The sequence below is a fragment of the Glandiceps talaboti genome, chromosome 3 (genome assembly GCF_964340395.1).
Source record: "Glandiceps talaboti chromosome 3, keGlaTala1.1, whole genome shotgun sequence".
Classification (NCBI taxonomy): Eukaryota; Metazoa; Hemichordata; class Enteropneusta; family Spengelidae; genus Glandiceps; species Glandiceps talaboti.
Window position 1 is genome coordinate 16768192 of NC_135551.1, and position 22811 is coordinate 16791002.

The 22811-nt window shown below is 37.0% G+C and overlaps 1 protein-coding gene across 1 annotated transcript in view; it reads right to left on the reverse strand.

Annotated features, from left to right (window-relative positions):
* The window catches only part of LOC144453995 (uncharacterized), a 44703-nt gene that overhangs the window by 16707 nt on the left and 5185 nt on the right, over positions 1-22811 (reverse strand). Inside the window, exons 4-6 of the mRNA XM_078145381.1 lie at positions 22499-22529; positions 3397-3513; positions 2976-3089 (exon numbers count right to left, since the gene is read on the reverse strand). Coding sequence (XP_078001507.1) covers positions 2976-3089; positions 3397-3513; positions 22499-22529 — 262 coding nt within the window. The remainder of the gene's footprint in view (positions 1-2975; positions 3090-3396; positions 3514-22498; positions 22530-22811) is intronic.

The window sequence follows — 22811 nt, forward strand, 5'->3', positions numbered from 1 at the left end:
AGTTCTTGGAACGTCATGGGATTATGAAGGTGTTACATTTACATGTTGATGCTTAGACAAAAACATACTCCTTGGTTCATTTGACTATTGTCTCACATTTGTTGTATTTGATTTGTTAACAAATGGATATAATTGGCTTGGTGATCACATTTCAAAAAGTGAGTCCATAATGCTAGATAATAACACGTGATTCAGTATCAATGCTAAAGCTGAAAGAGTTATGACATCCTTTAGTATATAGACAATATAAATCTATTTTAAAATTGTACGTAATATTGTAATATGTGTTTCACCATCTCCTATATGGTAGCAAATATATTCTAAAACTTAAAAAGAAATTGTATTATTCATTGAAGAAGCATAGCAAAAACGATTTGTCTATTCTGATCAGGAATATGTTTTATAATAATGATATTTCTGTATAACATAATAAACAATAATAAACAATAATAAAGCTAATTTAAATTGCGCCTGTTCTTTGAAGACGTCGAGACGCAGACACAGGTTTAAGAGCAGTTCGGATGGAAGACTTAGAGTGACGACGACTGTTGGGAAGACTGTTTTGAATTGAAGGAGCAGTGAGATGATATAATTATTATATTTCTTCAAAACCATCACCAAAATAATGCAAACGATAAATTAATAAAGATTGTCTTCGGACGATGCCATTGCATTAGTATCTTTGGTACATTTTCCGTGACATTTCACTTCAATATTCAGTCGTTTACTCTGTAAAAAAATTCAAAATTATCTATTTATCATCAATGTGGAAAACATTACTTGATGATACCAGAAAATAATAAAAATGGCTTTATCATTGAAAATCTACGTACATAATTTGCGGTGTTTTGCCGTCAACATTAAGGACATGTGAAATGAATCCGTATGTGCAGGATGTTCTGTTTACAGATCTATTGGACACAACGTTCATTAGTTCATGTCATCGGTATAACTTTTGTTTCTCTCCTTTGCTTGAAAACAATGCATATTGTCTAAGTATAGAAGGAAAGTGATTGGGTCACCTTTATATGTCTACTTATCACGTTTAAGACGACATTGTATGTTCCCTACAGAAAACTGAGCTGAGTGACCTGCTTATACAGAGAAACAATTGTACATATTAAACAAAACAACTCTAGAACGTACCAGGACAGTTCAGTTCATCGCTTCCATCATCACAGTCTTGATATATATCACATCGGAAGATAGCCACTGTACAATTTCCATTGTTACATTTGAATAACGATTTACCTGTACAATCTAAGAAGAGATTGAAAGGACAATATGTCATGGTTCTTGTATATCGTAGGCATTTACACATTCTTTCAACGAATTTCAAATGTGGTTGTGTAGACGAGTGAACGTCTTTTCAGTCTCAACACAGATTGTGCTACTACATTAACATATATAGACACAGGAAAATGACGAGTGTATATTTATATCTACAACCATGTCATATTTGACATCGGCAAGACTAGTCTAGGTGTTGTGTTCCTTTTTGCCATATATATATGGTATATATTATTTGATAGTTCATACATTTAATGTGCATCACTCATCATGAAAATAATACTTTACTGTATACTTATTTCAAAAATTGGAAAAATAATTGTTTGGTTCAAGTGAAATACCCGACCCCACACAGTTTTCACTGTCGACTCTAAACTGTTTTTACGTGTTTGAGAAAAAAATAATGAAATCGAAAATATTGTGAAGTCCCACGAAGATGGATGCGGAAACTAACATCAACTTAAAAAAACAAAAACTATATCTCCCCATCTGTAATGGCTGTACATCTGATAGGAAGTAAATAAATAACTCAGAGACCACTTGGGAAATATGAACTAGGCACTTACACATGGAAAGAAAATATACAACAAATTAAAATAACTAAACCGCCAACCTACGTACCACACCTATTCTAACTATTGAGCTTAATCGGAATCACACAATTGCATTTATAAGGCCTTATAGTAAGTACCTTCACAGACTTTCCCCTCGTCACTTCCATCAGTGCATTCTTCATAACCATTACATAAAAACGAACCCGAAATACAATATTCATCGTCACATTCAAATCCTGGGCAATCTGTCCAGATATGAAGAAATAGATGACTTGTTAAAAGATATGCTGTGCTCCAGAATTAAGCTTGTCATGAGTTACTCCCTGAGAGTCCATCATTATTACAGTGACTTTCGAACTTTTGATATATATGGTAATGTTTGCAGGCGTCGGTAACAGTCGATTTTATTTCATAAAACACATGCCCGTCAACATTTTCATGGAGGGGTGTGACATCATTAAATATTATTTTAAAAATACGATGATTTGATTGCGATATTTCTTGATAGTTGTCTAGGCCATGGCAATTGGCTAGATTATATTTTCTAATGCTGAGGAAGAAAGACAACCAATTAACATACAATTGTTCCAGCAGAAATTAGCTGACGATATTGCACCCACGATGTGCAAATTGTTATAATCATCGGAAACAATACGTGATTTCCACTAGCTATTGAGCACCAGAAGCATAACATCTATCATCATGCGATCTCGGAAGAGTGGTGTTTACTTATTATCAGTGATCAATGTGGCAAACATTACTTGATGATCGCAGAAAATGATAAAAATTGCCTCATCATTGAAAATCTATGTACATAATTTGTGGTGTTTTGCCATCAACATTAAGGACATGTGAAATGAATCCGTATGTGCAGGATGTTCGGTTTACAGGTCTATTTGATACAACGTTCATTAATTGTTCATGTAATCGGTATAACGTTTGTTTCTCGCCTTGGCTTGAAAACAATGCATATTTTCTAAGTATAGAAGGAGAGTGATTTAGCCACCTTCATATGTCTACTTTTCACTTTTCGTTTCAGACGACATTGTATTTTTCCATACAGAAAACTGAGTGACATACTTATACAGAGAAAGAATTCTACATATTATACAAACAAACTCTAGAACGTACCAGGACATTTCAGTTCATCACTTCCATCATCACAGTGTGGATATGTATCACATCGGTTGAGAGCACTTGTACAATTTCCATTGTTACATTTGAATACTGCTTTATCTGTACAATCTAAGAAGGCATTGAAAGTACAACATGTCATGGTTCTTATATATCGTAGACATTCACACATTCTTTCAACGAATATCAAATTTGGTTGTGTAGACGAATGGACGCCATTACAGTCTCTACACACATTGTGCTACTACATAAACATATGTAGACACAGGAAAATGGCGAGTGTATATTTATATCTACATCCATGTAATATTTGACTTCGGCAAGATTATTGTAAGTGTTGTTTTCTTCTTACAGGCGAAACATGTCATGTACATCGATGAAAGAAAATTATAACTGTATACGTAATTACAGTACGTACCTTCACAAAGTTTACCCTCGTCACTTCCGTCACTGCAGTCTTTAAAACCATTACATACATTCCAATAGTAAATACAGTCTCCATTGTCACATTTAAATTGAAATCTATTGCAAGAATCTGTCCATATATGAAGACAAATGTTAAAGTACTCCGAAATAGAGTTTGTCATAAACATAACATACTAATAACATAATCAGGATCCATTGTTACATTAAAATCAATGGCAATCTGTCCAGATATGAACCAAAGTCATGAAATATATGCAGTAATTCAGAATAACGTTTGTCATGAGTTTCTTTCGTAAATTCCACCCTTACTTCTCTTGGACTCTTGATATTAATAGTAATGTTTGCTGATATTTTTCGATATTGCCTAGGCGATGGTTCTTTGGCTAAATGATAAGATTACTTTTGAGGAAAAAATCCGTATTGGCAGGATGTTCGGTTTACAGATATATATTCGCCGCCATGTTCGTTAGAAATGATATTGCTCATTTACACTAGTAGAAAAAATAGTACAGTTTACGACACTTTCCGTACTATAGTTCAGATTGAGTTCAATTCTGTACTTTTATGCTGATGAGGTGGACGTTTCTGTACTTTCCCATTAGCGCCTGTCTAATCGGATTATACTCGATCTGAAAAATAGTTCAGATTGCGAGTCGGAAGTGATTTGAATACATTTGCATTTAGTTCAGAATATATTCATGAGTTCACCCCCATAACCGGGCAGTAAACAAATGAATATTCAAATCTACCGTGCTTGCAATCAATACGTACATAAACGCTATACGTGTAGCTAGTGTATTCGATACATATGTATGTATATAAGCAGGCTTATGATATGAACTACATGGTTAGGACGTACGTAGATTGTAATATCACAGGGCTCATTTTGAAATAAATGTTCGTAGTACGCCTTTTCATTATGCACTACATACCGCCACCACTAAACGTGTTTCACATTTCTACGCGTTTGATGCATAGTAATACAGATTTAGATGACATGACAATCGTTTCCAATAATAGTTTAAAATTGGGCCACAAATATTGCTAGTGTATGGAGCTTCTTAACAAACCTGACCGGCCAATAGCGTCAACAAACTCACAGTAGAGACGTGCTGACAGATTTGAGTCTGTGGACATTATTTCTAGCTAAGTAAAATTGAGTGACTATTGGGAATATTATATGGCATCCATGTCGTCCATGTCGTCTATAGTTTCTGACTGACCGTGTTATGTACAACGTAACGCTGAACGAAATACGGTCCATCAGGAATTAACTAGACTAACCTCTATGGGAATAGTATTCTTGTCCATGTGTCGTTTATAGAACAATTAAGTGTTAGGGTGTGATCTTCACAGTAATAAACAAGCCTTTAGAAGAACAACAGGTATTCACGCCTCAAATATCTTGGGCATCATCCAAATTACGATCATGAGCACCAAAGTAAAGGAAATACTTAATGACGTTCGGCATGCAGAACCCCCCCCCCCCCCCGGGCCCGTACCTATGGGTACATGCCCGGCATCCATGTAACTGTTATATCACTCTACGTGACGATTCTGAGGGCCCTCATCTCTTATTCTCTTGTTTTATTTCAATTATACTCATAACTCCTGTTTTTATAGTATAACTGTACAATTGGCTTCGATCAGTGCATTCCAGATTTTCATGAGTCATGAGTGCACATTGCACAGATATCTGCAGAATACTTAAAAGGATTATGGGTAATGTATGCATATGCGGGAAAAACAAACTGCTGTAAGGAGCATAGTCTCGCTGCCAGACTCGAGACTATCGTCCCTAATCTGTTTACCGAGCGGCGCAGCCGCGAGAATAGAGGGGGACTGGTCCCGCTCTTCTCGCGGCTGCGCCGCTCGGTAAACAGATTAGGGACGATAGTCTCGAGTCTGGCAGCGAGACTATAAGGAGCACTGACTTTGCCCTCATATCTTCATCCCATTTTGCACTGAAGAAGTTTCACATGGCTCTCATATTTCATATATACTCTTTCTAAATATATGGTGATGCAACATGAGTAAAAATAACTGGGGTTAACTAAGTTTGGTAGTCAATATAGCAGGTTTACCATCAAACTGACGCAAAATTTGTTTCAAATTTGTCTAGTAAAAACCGTTGGCCCAGTTGTCGATTAGGCTTACAAGTTACACAAAGCATGATAAGACACTGTGAATGGTGCAAATAAACAACGTGCGAAATGCCAAATACCAAATGCAAACAATACAAGCGAACAAAAGGGCCTGTATGCACTCTAATAGCCCGATATTTTGCCTAAAATCAGGCTCACATGTGCGAACGGTGTGTTTTTGACGTACCTAGTAGGCAGTGATGTAGATAATAGCCGGTTACCGGTCACAACGCCCAGCTATAACTTATAAGTATAACAGTTGTGGGACCGGCTTAGGAAAGTACTCAAACCTGACGATCATTGAACAGATTCTAAGGTTGGAAAATTAAATATGAGTTGCCCGGGAGTTCTAATAGCAAGTAAAATACCCAAAGTGTAAACAAAAAGATAAATTAATTCATAATTATTTGGAAAACATTAGACGATTACGCAGTAAAACAAGACTGGCCACGCTATCGCTAGCGAAAGCCTTCGAACTAGTTTCATAACGACCGGACGTTGAAGGAAGCGCGAAGCGAAGTGTGAGGTCAATGTGACGTCTCATGATGATGTATGATGCATCAACATGACGTTTACGTAGAGTTGCACTAAATGTTTTCTAAACTTCAGTGGAAAGAATTTTTGTCGATCAGACACTGACTATGTTTAAATTCTTAAAACATCTGAGAAAACTGAAGAGGGGAAGCAAAATGTGACACTGACAGACAAGCCAGACGTACGGCACATGTACAGAAGGCGAGGCACACCCTCTGATGCAAACTGGACAATTATCGTGCGTGTCACGTATAAGGCATCAGATGTAATACATGTAGCTAACCAAATATTCTTGTACTGCAGTCTTTCTTGTAACAGGTATTGGAAATTGTCAGAAACCTGATGATTTTATGACTGAATAAGTTTCGATACGGAGACGAGAGAGAGGGGGAGACGGGAGAGAGAGAGAGAGAGAGAGAGAGAGAGAGAGAGAGAGAGAGAGAGAGAGAGAGAGAGAGAGAGAGAGAGAGAGAGAGAGAGAGAGAGAGAGAGAGAGAGAGAGCGGAGACCAAACTAGAGTCGGTACTCACCCCACCACGACATATGCATTTTTGTGATTTTGAAACGATAAAGAATGTTAATATGGATATTGGGACGATTGGAAATCGGACGATGTGAATCGTAATCGAATATCTCAGACCATCCACAATATATGTCGTGTTGACTTAGGCGATCCCAGAAACCATTCTTAGTTTACCCCTTTCACATATATTATCAACCATGCTAATGTTTTGAAACAAATCTCGATTAACAGGTAATTTAGCGCTTGAAAGATGGCGACGTCCATACCCCCCCCCCCGGCTGCACATATTTTAATATGCAATTATACATTACCCCCTCCCCATACACGTCAGAGAAGTACAGTATGGTACACTATATGACACACTGTAAGCTAACAGTGGAAATCAACTTCAGTGTCCATACATATCAGACATAGAGATTTCTTTACAAATGGATGTGGGCTCATTGGGCTGTAACCTGTACTTGGAAAAACTTAACCAGCAGAGTTTTCTTTTTGAATCCTATGTCTTGACAGAAACGGCACCCCCCTTCGATAACTAGTGGGGAGGGTGTGTCTCCCTCCCACAGTAGGCAATTGTTTGAAAAATAAGGACATGTAGGAGGCCATTTAGCGGCATAATATTTCAAACCATACACATTATTGGAAGCCATAAAGTACTTGAAAATTGTCTTCAATACCCAAATTGTACTCTCATTAAATTATTTTACAACTGTATTACCTACGCTTTAACTAATACATAGATATTTTGGCAGACACACACATTCGTTTGGCCATTGGCTGCCTAATAATTAAATGTGTGGTAGGTAAATGAAGTGAACAATTTTGCAAAGTACAAGGTAAACGATTGCTCCTGTGGTTTGAATGTTCAACAAAGTCTCCACACAGAGAGATAGAGCAAGAGAGAAGGAGACATACGGCGACGAGAGAGAGAGAGAGAGAGAGAGAGAGAGAGAGAGAGAGAGAGAGAGAGAGAGAGAGAGAGAGAGAGAGAGAGGCATACACTTATACAAATGTAAATTTACTTGGTAAACAACTGCTCCTGAGGTTTAATTTTGGTTCAAATCAACAGCAGAATATTCGGGGGCCCTTTCAGACCATCACAATTGTCATGCCCCCCTCCCTTTGAACCTCAATTTTGTTCATGCCCCCCCGTAAATTCTGACTCCAGCATAATTTCAAGTTTATTCCGAGCTCGGTATTACAGGCATTCGACTAGAGTCTTTATACCTCAAAGATATACAACAGTCCATTTCTGTACAAGGCATATCAGAAACCAAACATTTGCAGTGTGGAGTGTCACAAAACCCTGTGCTTGGTCCACTCTTACACGCGTATGCTGTCTATACACATCACCACTTGGAAAGCTAATCCGACATCAAAATCTCAATATGCAACAACATGCAGACGACAACCAGATTTACCAATATATTTCCCCAATCACATACGTCAACTACAGTAACTAAGATGGAAACTGTTGCACATGATATTAAACGACCCAAAATAAGCTAGTTTAATGATGGCAAAACCGAGGTCCTCCTTATCACGTCTCAGTTCAACAGGCTTCCTCGTCTCATGAACCACATCAACATGGGATCGTCTTCTGTGCAGTTAGTGGATTCAGCATGTACCATTTGTGTAACAATTGATGACCGTTATAACCTCAAGAAGCACATCTCGTTGACATGTAGATCAGTTCTTTTTCACCCCCGAACAATAGGTCGCATCATTGACAGTGGAGGGGGCCCCTCCACTGTCTATGGAAACTGTTGCACATGATATTAAACGACCCAAAATAAGCTAGTTTAATGATGGCAAAACCGAGGTCCTCCTTATCACGTCTCAGTTCAACAGGCTTCCTTGTCTCATGAACCACATCAACATGGGATCGTCTTCTGTGCAGTTAGTGGATTCAGCATGTACCATTTGTGTAACAATTGATGACCGTTATAACCTCAAGAAGCACATCTTGTTGACATGTAGATCAGTTCTTTTTCACCCCCGAACAATAGGTCGCATCATTGACAGTGGAGGGGGCCCCTCCACTGTCTATGGTCGCATACGCCAGTATCTTACAAACGGAGTTTGTCAGAACCTTGGTCATCTTATATCATCGATACCTGACTACTGAATGGCCCTTCTGTATGGGCTGCCAGCTAAAAACATTGTCCCTCTTGAACATGCCCAAAATACAGCAGCTAGGATTGTGTCAGGTACAAAGAAAACAGATGACGTCACATCGGTTCTTTCAATAACACAGTTTAGTTAGAAATCACACTGGCGTCAAGTGCAGTTACATAATATACCAGTAGGTAGGGCCTACATGTACATGTAGTCTCAGGTCACTACATTGTGGTCTGAGATGTAGTTTACACCACTATGACCTAAGAACTTGAACCAGGGCTGAGGAGAAGTGGTCTGAGGTTAAAGTTTTGCAGCTCTCGTTCAGCAATCTCAAAACATTTCAGCCTACTTCCCGTAATGAACACTTGTCAAGCATTTTTGTAGCTCCCATACTCAAAGACTACATATATGTTTATATACGACTCAAAATATAACACTGAAATTTACTTTGAACACGTTCAGTTTCAGTAGACCTATTAAAACCCAAAATCTCCACTGTATAATTTAATATCGGTAATAGTTTACAGTCAAAAACTTTTAAATTTAGTTTTGACTAGGAGGTCCCCAAGTTTTGCAAGTTGACTCATGACCGCAATCATTGCTTTACTCGCTTGAGCTGCAAGCGCTAAATACCATAGACCACTGCTTGACATAATCACGCCTAGATATTCATAAAAAGCGAACAACGTCGAGTTTATGACCACCAATAACCACTTTTCAATTTTCTTAAGAATTTCATCTCTTAGTAAATACAATAATTTTAGTTTTGACATACATGTAATTTACTTTCAAAAGACAATGTTAGAAACCCCTACCCCATTGATTCCTGTGGGAACATGCCTTTCGTGAAGAAAAAATGGTTACATAACATGTCTACAAGAATTGTTGGAGAATGTCTATGTAGAATGCCACACTGATCCCATATCCACACCTTGAGTTTTATTTTTATTGTTCTTCAATGATCTCCTTCAAAGTAATAGTCTGGATGCCAATATGGTTTCTAACTAAACCACGTCTAGCCAAAAGCCCCTCAAATAGCACAAAAAGTTGTTCACCCAATCAGTGAAACCTAAATGTTTTGGTGATGTAAACAGTATATAAGTAGCATCATGGGCTGACAAATATACCACATTTGAACATTACTGTCCCAATAAACACTAACTTTATGAGGGACTGTGTTATTGGTTAGAGTTTTGTGATTTATTAACAAAGACATGATGTTAATGACTGTGTGGGTGGCTGTAAATGAATTTTAAATTGCATCTCATGCATTTCAAGACTTCTAGAGTAACGACTCTGACTATACTTTGAGTGGAGGTATAAATGGTAATGATACAGTATAGGAACTAGACTATCAAAGTAATTACCTTGTCCAAAAGACTACAGTCGGATATTAATCTCACCATTAATGCCTGAATTTATGTCTATCAAGGTGGATCAGATAAGATCATGGAAATCGAGAAACTTTCATCACTTTGGACTTGAGCATTGAATACATTTGTGAAGTACTCAGACCATGATTCATGTTTTTTTTTTAGAGATTAATTCCACTAGATCGTCCACTAAATCGTCCACGAAAACAAATACATTCTATCATTCCACCATGTCACTCAACAACGCGCATCGAATTCTATCACTTGAATTTCCGTTATTTAGTCGTCTGAAGATCGTAACGGCCTCCGTACCATAACTTGTGTACTTTGTGTAAATACAGCTCTACTTCTCAGTATTGAGCACTTTTCCTTCAGTTTATGACTTACCTCTTATATATATATATATATATATATATATATATATATATATATATATATATATATATATATATATATATATATATACATATATATATATATATATTACCATTGCTCGGTTGACGGCAACGCGGTCAAAGATATCGGGTTCTTTGCACAATACACGTGTATATAGAAATGATGTCCCTTAAATTTCCCCTCTTTTCATTCTTGCTCTTTTCAACTACAATATAGATTTTGATAATTTCCATAGGTCTCACGAGATATACTCTTCAAGGAAAAACAAGTTCGTGTCGGAGTTTGACACGAGAATAGTCTGTGCTTGGAGTAATTATACTGTCAGTATAATTTCTCAAAGGTATGTGTTATCGTGGAAGTTTAAACATTATTTATACTTTAATGGTGTTATAGATTTTGACCCAAGCTATGCATGCCACGGTCACAAGCTATATTGCGTCAGATCGATTTGCCAAACAAGTTTGCCAGAATTAACGCATCCCATCAAACCATGGACCCTCCACAAAGGTGGAGTGTCTATGGTCAAACAAATGACAGGTCGCAGAAACTATGGTCATGGAAGTATGAACGTCGTTTATACTTGTACGCCGTGACATACAATGAGCGCAGTGCCATGATTGACCGGATTATTCAGTGTCGACAATCCCAGTTAATATAATCCCAAAGGCAAACTTGTTTTATTTACCACCTTGCCAAGCAACACAGGGTGGTGGCGAGGCGAAGTTGTAATGTACTGTCGCTTTGATATTCACGATTTTGGAAAGGAAATAGATAACATCGGGTTAGATCTTGAGAGTAAATAAGAAGAAAAGAAGAGTTAATTTGAAATCAGTGATAAACGAGTTGTCTATTTTTAAGAAACTAAATATAAGGAAAGCTATGGGTCCTGATAACATATGTGGTAGGTTACTGAATGTCTATGCATCGCAGTTAGCTAGTGTTTCCAGTAGATTGTTCAATTGGTCGTACAATGATCATACGATATCAACCATTTGGAAAACATCTACCATCTGTCCGGTCCCTAAAAACTTCCAAGGCATCGTCCTGTAGCACTGACTTCCATTGTGATGAAATGCTTCGAGCGTATTTTACTTTGTCAAAACCCACAAAAACATTCACACCTTGACCCATACCAATTTACATATTAAAGTAATAGAGGTACTGATAATGCAACTCTCACATTACTTCACGATGCGTATACACATCTTGAAAAACCAAGTTCATTTGTAAGACTATTGGTTATTGATTTTTCATCAGTCGTTAACAGAAGTCAACCAAACATGATGGCTCATAAACTTAGTTATTTAAACGTTAACCCCAAACTCATCCTCTGGATAATGGATTTTCTTGTCAACCTTTCCCAGTTTGTTCGCTACCAAAAATTAAGTTCAGCCTTCCATTCAACATTTAGGGGTGCCTCACAGAGCACGATACTCTCACACAAACTATTTACACTTTACACAAATGACTGCTCATCAGGTACCGATACAAATCCACTTATCAAATATTCTGATAACTCTGCATTAGTTGACCTGTCAAATTCTGACCGTACTTATTTCGATGAAGTTGATAGGTTTGTTACTTGGTGTAAAGAAAACTACTTGGACGAAAGGTCGACTTTAGGAAGAACCCTAAAGTAGTGCCCGACCTTTTTATTGACAATGTTAAAGTTGAACAGGTGACTAAATATATATATATATATATATATATATATATATATATATATATATATATATATATATATATATATATATATATATATATATATATATATATATATATATATATATAGGAACAGTCTTGGATAATAAATCAAATGTTAAGGCCAACACAGATTTCATTAACAAGAAATGTCAATCTAGAGTTTACTGTCTACAACAATTGAGGGGCCTAAAATTTTGTAAATGCCAAGGTATTACAGACATTCTATCGGAGTTTTGAGTCGGTTTAACATTTTCTTTTTTGTGCTGGTTTGGTAGTCTAGGGACTAGCTACAAGAGTGTCTTGAACAAAATTGTAAATGTGTTTAGTAAAGTATTGAGTGAAAAGTAGACTAATTTGAATGAAATGTTTACATCTCGTGTACAAAACAAAGCTGGGAAAATGGTAAATGACAAAGGCCACATTATGTCCCAACACTTTGAACTCCTGCCATCAGGGAGACGATTTCGTGTCCCTAAATTCAGAACAGTCAGAACCAAATCAAGTTTTGTGCCCACTTCAACTAAATTTTAAACCAAACTAAATAATTCTATTTCAAAGACATCTGCTCTGCATTCCAGATTGGAAGAACCGCGTTTTTTTATTGTCTTTTTTAAGTTGATGACCATTTCTGGCAAGACTTCACTCACAATTTTCTCGATTTTACTGATTTTTCTTCTTTATTAAAAAGGTTTAGGGTCGGCACCGGATTTCTAGAATGGAAGCGTTTGGGGAGTTATGTGTGATTTATTTGTTGAGAAAGGTTCAAAGACAATAAATATCGCCATAAGGTGGCACTTGCCGTTCCAGTGAGGAACGACTAGTGCCACCACGGTAGTACTCGACAATTCGATGGACCACGGCCAAGTCCGCCATTCACAATTTTCAAATCACTTGAAATAAAGCAATCTGGCAAAACTCGCCCATGTGCATTTACAATCTTGTCGCAACTAATTCTAGTAGGTAAAACCATAGACCCTCCACCCTGTCTATGGTAAAACCTAGTCGCATTCATAACTTTCATCGAGGGTAAGGTAATTTTAGTCATCAACTTCTATAAAGTCCAAAATGAAACGATAAAACATGTACATTTTGGAAATTATCCCATGTATAATGCCAGATTATAAAGTGACAAAGAGTGGTTCATCTGAGTGGATAGCTTAACCTCTTGACGATTTATAAACAATGGGAAATAGGCAGCTATCTTGATGTTCATTTTAACCTATTTTCCCGGAGAATATTTTCAGAACTGGTATCCAAATTACCAAGATCACGTTTTTCATATTTACTGATATGCCGCTTTAGTTATGGCCGGTTTTGTGGGATGTTTTGCGTGCACAATGTAAACCACAGACTAGACAAGGCATGTAAACTTCTACTTGCAAACCCGTCTATTTCAGGCTTGGCCTCTTACCACTCTTGGAGGAATTGTACTGACTCCTCCAAGACCACGTCTGACACAGTGGCCTGAAACCCATAGTCTATCGCGAGTATATTGTCTACCCTTCAAGAGACACACATTCTCTGCCAGTCACCCTTTTAAAAATACGCTTGTTAAACGTCTGCTCCTGGAGTTAAATTTGGTTCAACTCATGAGCAAAATATTTGTACGTGACTCCGGGCCCCTTTCAGACAATCCGAATTTTCACGCACGTCCCAATTCGTTTTTTTCCCGTGACAACAATTTTTCTCCTGAGCCTCCCCCTACCCTAATCTAGTTCCTGACGACCGTATTCCAATTTTACACTACATCTTTACATATTACGTATAGTCAATGTCATTACTCTCGTTGCCGATGTGTTGGCAATTATATACATGTATATATATAATATCCATAATCACAACATATTTCCTGCTCAAAGAAGAACTGTTTCAGCTTATTCCATTTCGATATAAACAGACAGAGAGTCCAGGGATAAAATACCCATGTACTACTCCTTATATTACTGGCTAGGTAATGTCAACCGTAAAATAATCCAAGCACCAGCGTCCCTAAAATCCGTGAAACAGTGTCGATATTACAGTATTTTGCTGACACTTATTACTTTCTGTAACTGGTCTATATTTGTGATATCATGGTAAATATGCTTGGAATTTATGGCCTAACAAACCAGACATTACGTAGATTTGAATATTGAAGAAAATCAAAAACAAAAACAAGGCCATGGCCATGGCCGGTCAGGTACTGATATTAGTACTTTAGACATCAGTGGGGGTCACACTTGGTCATTGAAACTATATTGACCGACCAAAATTCTAAACATCACGGATAAATAATTTCATATCGAAATGTATGTACGGAGATTCAGGTTTTTAGACCACGTGGCTTTGACATGACATCATCAGCTAAATTTGCAATACGAAAGTAACGTAAAACATGGATGTATCTAGTAGGGAGCAAAGTCCGCATGTCTGTATGGATGTTTGAAGATTTACTATCGGTATATGGGAGGCATAGAGGGAAATATTTGAATAGCGTTATTTAACGTTACATAATTCATAACTGACTACTAAACTACCGTCAAGAGGATTGTTTTTGCTTCCATTTATCTGTATTAATTTTTTTTAAAGGCAGTGATGGTGACTGCCAATGCCGGTAGTGAAAATATGGCCCGCACATTCTGAAGATTTTTGTATCATACAAGTTCAATGTTGTAGCTGAGAATGTGATTTATATTTATAACTCAGTAGAATGGGTACCGGTACTGATGCGAGGGATGTGAACCAACCTTTGTGTTGCGTGCTTTTTAATATCACCGTGTGTGTGTGTGTGTTGTTTGTTTGTTTGTTTGTTTGTTTGTAATGTAGATTCGTCGTTGATATACTGCTACTAGATCAGACCGTGGGTTATACTTCCATGATCAGAACATGACCAGACACAACTCTCCACGGCACCATTTTGGTTTTACAACTTTGATTACTTTGTTTTGAATAGCTTTTGTCAAGTTCTTGACTTTCCTGATATGACAATAAAGCAAGGGCGGTGAAATATTATTATAGTAGTCCTTCAAAAAACAAGACAATTTTGAAACTTTTAGTGGAAAATGTTAGTGAAGACACAGTTTACCCGCATAAATTAACTAACAAAAGACAAAAGAAATGTACAAATGGTTCATTTTCTAGGTGTCGACCTCATGAATATGCACCAAGATTTAGAACCGAGTCAGCTTTAAATGCGTTCACACCTCCAAATCTGGTCTGGACAATATTGTCTGGGCTTAGTCACCCTTTTATGCGGACTACAGAGCGGCCCTGGTGCGGACTATTTCTGCCACCTATTAATGCCTGAAAGTCAAGTGGCATATGCTGAGGTTGTGTACAACCAGCAACCCATAACATTTTAGCAATCTACAGTTCTACCTCAGTATGGCTATTAGCCATGCTAGGTAGTTACTATAATGATTAATATAATGGTTGTCTTGGTAAAAGTTGTCGACCCCCCCCCAAAAAAAAAAAAAGAAGAAAAAAAAAAGAAAAAAAGAAAAAAAAAGATCAACAAAACATTCTATGATATTGAAAGCGCTCCTGGCATGTAATTCCATAGAACAGTTTCCTGTAGGGAATGGCAGCGATTTCATTCAAACTCAAAGACAGAGATGTTGCTAACCAACGTGAACAGCCATAAAAAATTGTATGTGAATGAGTATGACTCTGAGATCCCGCTAACGGTTTCATTGTTGTCGGTCTAACCAGAGACACTGGAGAACTTCACTGTCTATGATCTAATCGTATTGCTCAGTGTGAAAACCGTGCAAAGCGTTACTATTTTGGCGTTGTATTTTCGCACATTTTTGGTTCACAAGGGTCCAATAATTTAAGCTTGAGTTAGGAAATAGGCCTATTAAAAAAATTGTGTTGTTCCGATTAGGCAAAATAAATAAATAGGTGGGGTAGGTAGATTTATTTTTATTCATGTGCGAGTGTCTAATTCTGGTTTTCCATTTTTTCCAAATGATCTCTGTGTTATTGGCTTCTTTCCATTAGATGTACAACCATTACAGATTGGAGGAACAGTTTTATATTGTCTTTTTAAGTTGATGTCAGTTTCTGCATCCACTATGTCTCGTGAGACTTCACAATTGTTGCGATTTTGTTAGTTTTTCAAGAACACGTAAAAAAAAAGTTAAGGGTCGGCAGTGAAAAACTAGGTGGGTCGGGTAACAGAAACCAAACAGTTATTTTTTAGGCCTAAGGCATAACGTAGCATATAAATCTACCCAACCTGCGCGAGCAAGATCTGCATCGGTCAATGTAATATTTACATGGTCTATTACAATTTGGTAAAGTGTACCATTGTATATGCTTGTGCGAGACGTAAAAAACATCATGCCGTCTAATTGTACGAAACGATTTAGTCACTATGGTTTTGAAGTCAGTGAGATAATGTTTGTGAAGTACCCGGTATCGTGATGTTATCGCTTGTATAGAAAAACCATCACTGAGGCAAAATCTCACTTTTATCATCATTCATTTTTTAAAGTCTTCAATCATGCCAATTAAAAATATGGATACTGCAGTCATTTATGTGACTTTTTTTCCAAAAATGTTTATCGTGCATCTCGATTATATTTTTTTTCGTCTTCGTAACATCTTTTTTTTTATTGTGCCAAAAGTAGTAGCTACCACATATAGAACAGTGGAAAAATACCGAATGAGACTCAGAAATGTAAAATCATTTACTTCAATGTCCAAATCAAATGCGGACATCAGAAAATGATGCATGCACGTTGTGATGGACTCGTGATTAGCTCTAGTCCAGATGCCAATTGGTATCTAACTAAACCATAGACAATAGAGAGGGTCCTCTCTATTTTCTATGACTAAACCAAGTTTAGTGAGTGGAGGTGTAAATGGTAACGATACTGTTTAGGAACACGGTGATAGGAACTAGACGAGATTAGCACTGACAACACACGCTCCGCGAACTCCAGCAAAGAGGCCTGGTGGGGTATATAGAGACTTGTCAGAGTTGTCGGAGCTACTGTTCATGTACATATAAGTTCCACGTATTCTCAATTTATTTCGTGCTGGATAGAAAACAGTCAGTATAGTCCTTGTGTTCTCCAGTGTATAGCCGATGGATTGGATAGTGAGAGTCATGATATGTGTGATACATTGTAGTTTATACACCAGAACTGAATTTTAGACTGATCCCGTCGGCATCTTCAGAGAAAGCATCAAGCGGGTACCACAATAAACTGAAAACGTAACGACTATAAGCATAACTATAAGTTTTAATTTACATGGAACTACGGTCATATTTGATAAGCTTATCCCCCACTTCCACATATGGTCTCATACCCCTTGGTCAGCGAAAAGCCAATCATGTTCATGTCCGGACATACGAGTTATAAATGGGGCGGTCATATGGGTTAAGTTAGGGTGGAATATAATATATGGAAAAAGTCTGATTGATACTGGCTGTGATGGGTAGTAGAGCATTTTTTAATTGTCAAAAACAGGGTTGGGGGCCGAATGATATGATTCAAAACGTCATGACTTTCTGGTATATCTTTGTTGTCATGGTGTGTTTCCAGTTGAGGATGGCTATCTTTGACTGGCTACAACAGTAAGTGACTGATTTTGAAAGCAAAGAAAGTGGAAGAACATTGGTGTTAGTTAAAAAACTATTGTTATTAAAGATATACAAGTAAACGCAGCAAAACAATTGAGAGTCGGTACGGAAAGGAACAGATGACCACAGGAAGGTGTTCAGCTGTTCTTCATTGTTCTTTGCAATTTGACGACCGGGCGATCACATACTAGTAGTTGTCAGTGTTTTCGCTAAAGCAAAATACACGGAGATGGTTCAAAATCACTTGACTATCATTTCACTCTTATTTAAATCTACAAATATCTCATTAATATTTTCTCCCAGCTTACTTCAAACTATATGACATTTTCCATGAAAAAAAGGTGCGTATCTGGAGCAAAGAAGTGTTTCAGATATCAGAGTGTTCACGTTTGCGTGACCAAGACATAGACATAGACTGGCAAGCGACGCCATGAATTGTGATCGAATCCCAGGGTCGGATCGGTTGTAGATCAGTGTTCATGATAATTCATTTGCGTGTTCAATTACTAAGTCATCGATGTAGGGTTATAAATTCAGTGACTACACCATCAACAAAGTTACTTCTTACTATAAATCATGTTGAAAAAGACCCTAGGAAAATGTCTAAGCAACAATGACGGGTGTTACTTTTTTGCAGTGTTTATCCAAATAGTAATCGTCGAATAACGTGACCCTGGCTGAAAACTGCGACAGTGAGTGTACCATAAATTCCCAAAACAGACTGACCAGAACAGACATATTGACACACAAAAAGTGTGCAAGTTTACATCTTGTGACAGGTTTGATTGGGGTCACCTCCATCGGCTAATGGTCGAAATCGTCATTGTAAAATATTTTTAATTACCCTCAACTACAAATCAGCGTATCGTTGACGATCATTTCAATCGTAAGTGTTTAGAACTGATTCAGAAGTAAAACGTAGAATTATTAATGACAATGGTATGCAAAGTTTTGTTGTTTAACAATCATCAGCGATTTGGCATGTTTGCACAAACCACAGATACTTGTTAGTGCATACACTTTTGATACTTCTATTCTATAAGGTAAAGGCTAAATTTAAAAAGACATGATCCCAGTATTAACTTTTTTGTTGCGGCTATATTTCCTAAGTGAGGTGTGCCAAAGAAAGTTTTCCCATGATACTTTGCGCCAGTGCGACTTTTTGACATTGTACGTTCGATGTTCCCAATGAGTAAATGGAATTTTATCGAGAAGTCTATTCATATTTGTTTATGACAGCAAGATATTTTCAATTTTCTGTTTTTGGTCATTTTTGGGGTCAAAAACTGTCATTTGTTTTGTAAATAAAAGAATTCAAAGTAAAAATGAATGACAGCCGCAAAACTAATCGATTGAATGGGCTGACATTTGGTGTGCAGGTATGTTAGAGTATCTGGATGAAGAATTCTTCAAGAAAATTTGAAGATGACATTGATATGCAAATACGTCTAAAACGTGCTGTGTAGTATCATATTATAGCCATGTTATTTTACAATACTCGTGAGAAAGTAGAATTTATTGGTGAAGTAAAGTTGCTCATACACCTAAGAAAATTTGACTACACTTGAATACATAATGAGCAAATGAAATGATCACAACAATCACATATCTTTGTAATGTTATGACTATACAAGATCTAATACAGGGACGAATGGGGTACTTATCAAATAATGCCCTCCGGAACTCAGAAATAAATGTAGATGCGCTGTACCATGCAGTTACGATCAGCGGTTTTGAACTATGGAGGTAGGAAGGAAGGAGGTAGGAAGGATTATAGTCCGACCACCATTTCTGAACAAAATCGTTGTCCTTGAATTGGAATGGTATGCTTTTAATACAAAAGTTGCACAAACATATGTTCTTGCTTTCAAAAGTTTTAGAATTAACACCATGATTTCACCGTCGCCCATACTGAGGTTTTCCTGCATCTATTGCTATGGATTTTGTTGGTGGGACTTTGCTGTACTGTATGAACACTTGTTCAGACTCAGGCCACTAAAACACAATTGCAAAAAAAACCCGTAAAGACACGAAGTATCGTTTTGCACAACGTTCGGCTTGAAGCAGGTTTGAAGGGTAACCATGCACGACAGAGAAGATGGGTTTAGAGCCCCATTTACACCTAAAACAAAAAGCGATTCTAGTCTGTTCCTATTATAGTGGTCTGAGGTTCAGATCAAAGTGCCGCATTCATCCACAACATAAAAATCATAGACCCTACACGACTGGCGTTTGTAAAAGTCAGTTTTAAACCATAATTACTACACCTCTTTATCTTCTCGGCAAGAACATGCAGTGCTGCAATCCAACGTGAGGACCTCTCACCAACTTTCAGATCACTTCACATTGGGAACGTTGGTGAGAGTTCTACTAATATAATTCAGACTGAGGCAAAAAATATAGCCTTTCTGAGTTGAAATCCGAGGTTTAAATCCTGATATCTGAAAATTCCCAATCAACCCAGATTACATTGAATAAAAAATAAGTCTAACAAACAATTTATGATTTTTCAGTCCCGAAACTTGCTATTATCCATACACTGTATACAAAGCTAAATACACGGTGATTGGTGTATCGCACTCCTTGACTGAGTGGGTCGGAAAAAAAATAGGTAGACTCACTTGTCATAAATCGATTTATAAATCCACAAAGGCACTGTGACAACTAAAGCAGTCCCTTTACAGACCATTTTTCTTTAGAAATAAATAGGCTAAAACAATACTGAATGACAGGCAGTCCAAGGTATGCGAAACCATAAGCGAGCGCGTACTCACGATGCTAGATTAACACACTATTTTACCTGCGCATTGAAGACGCACAGTAAAAAGACTAGTTTTCAACATTAATGCAGGAAATACAAAGCTAACAATTCAAAATTGTATAAAATGTAAGAAAACAAAAAACAGGCGACAGTCAGAGCATGCATGAACTTCGATTTACAATACCATTATTAAGTTCTTGCATTTTGGGGCTAATGAAGTCATAGAGACTAGAGTGGGCGAGTTTCATCACAGTTAGTATAATCAATGGCTCCGTGATAATTCTGACTTTCACTTGAAACTGGACCAGAACAGTCTAGGTCGGACGAGTCGTCATCATCAATTCAAAGGCGACGTAACCAAATATACACCGTGAATTCATCTTAGATCGCACCGAGTTGAACAATCATGTCTGTCATTGTAGAATGTAGACCTTTACGCTGTTTGACCGACTATTGAAGTATAACCCACATAGGTGATATTTCATTGACCTACATGGAAATGCTTGTAAATACTTTTTGCAAGTAGTAGTAGCTCAGACCACTCTAGTATTTTAGTGGTCTGAGGTAGTAGTAAGAGTTTTTGCTAACGTTTACATGCTAGCGTAGTTGTACATGTACGTATACATGTCAGTTCGTATGTACATGTACATTAAATGTAGCTCTCATCATATCATACACTGTACATGTGTGTAACCCTTTTCTTTTGCACCCTCCCCCTCCGCCTTCATGTGGTCAAACACAGACAACTAACTAACTAAATAGTGTTACTGTTAGTTTTCTGTGGGTCAAACAATTAGTGTACACGCCTTGAATCACATGCAGGCGAGATAGATTTGAATATTCATTTGTTTACTGCCCGGTTATGGGGGTGAACTCATGAATATATTCTGAACTAAATGCAAATGTATTCAAATCACTTCCGACTCGCAATCTGAACTATTTTTCAGATCGAGTATAATCCGATTAGACAGGCGCTAATGGGAAAGTACAGAAACGTCCACCTCATCAGCATAAAAGTACAGAATTGAACTCAATCTGAACTATAGTACGGAAAGTGTCGTAAACTGTACTATTTTTTCTACTAGTGTTTAACCGGCATAGGTTTTGTTCTCTACCTGGCTACTAAAGAAGGCATATTGTCTAATCATAGAATGAACGGGATCGAGTCACCTTTATATGTCTACTTATCAAGTGTTCTTTAAGATATTGGTAGTTGGTTTTGCACTTGGATGTATTTATATGCATTTATATTTCAAATTAAAATAAGAGTGATAACAAGATATACCAACCTAATAAATTAAGTTGATCATAGTCGCTCACTTATTAATCAATTATATCGGTCATTACCCCCTTCTTAGTTGTTTTAGACTATACATAATAGGTATATCAAATTATTCTCATCAGATTGTTTACGTTAGAATCTATTGTAAAATATACAGTATGCATGGCAAACTCTAAAGTGGACTTATGATAAGATATTCAATCATAACATGTTACGTTACATTAATCGTACCACAGGACCCCTTGTTAAACTCAATGGTAATTTTAAGGAAGAGTGTAACACATTCTTGTAAAAGGAACCAGATTGACTGAAAGATGTCGATATTTAACAAAATATCTCATCAAGTAATGTACTTGGATTTTAATGAAAATAATTTTTTGTTAAAATCGTAATTTTGTATTGGTTTGAAATGCAATGATTGTGTTCCAGGAAGAATTTCCGCTGTATATATTGTAGATAAGACAATATTCTGAATGGGGATTATGTCTGAAACTGCTCAGATTTCGACAAAGGACTAATCAAACAAATAAACGACTGGTGTTATTAATACATTATTTTGTGAGAATGTCTATACTCATTATATGAAATAACATTAGGTGACAATAAGTAAATTACGCCATAGTAAGTGTGATTTAACATTATAGTGCAACAATTTGTGAAATATAAAGGAATTTCGTTAAATACCTGTCTGTCTTCTTTCAATCCTGGAGGATGCCTAACAATGCAACGAATAAAGAATACAGTTTGATTGAAAGGAGATTGACAAAGCGATTGATCAGGTGCACTTTAAAGAGTATGTTTCATTTGTTCAATAATTAGCATTTTTAAAAGTAGATAAGCATTATCTATTAGTGATGAAGTAATTAGAGCCATATCAATTGCTCATCCATTTCTTTCAAAAAAAGGTCGATTTAATAATGTCTCATTTCGTCCTACCATATAACTTTTCTGGCATTTTCCACCAGGTATTTGTCAAACAGAAACAACTGTGTTGTGG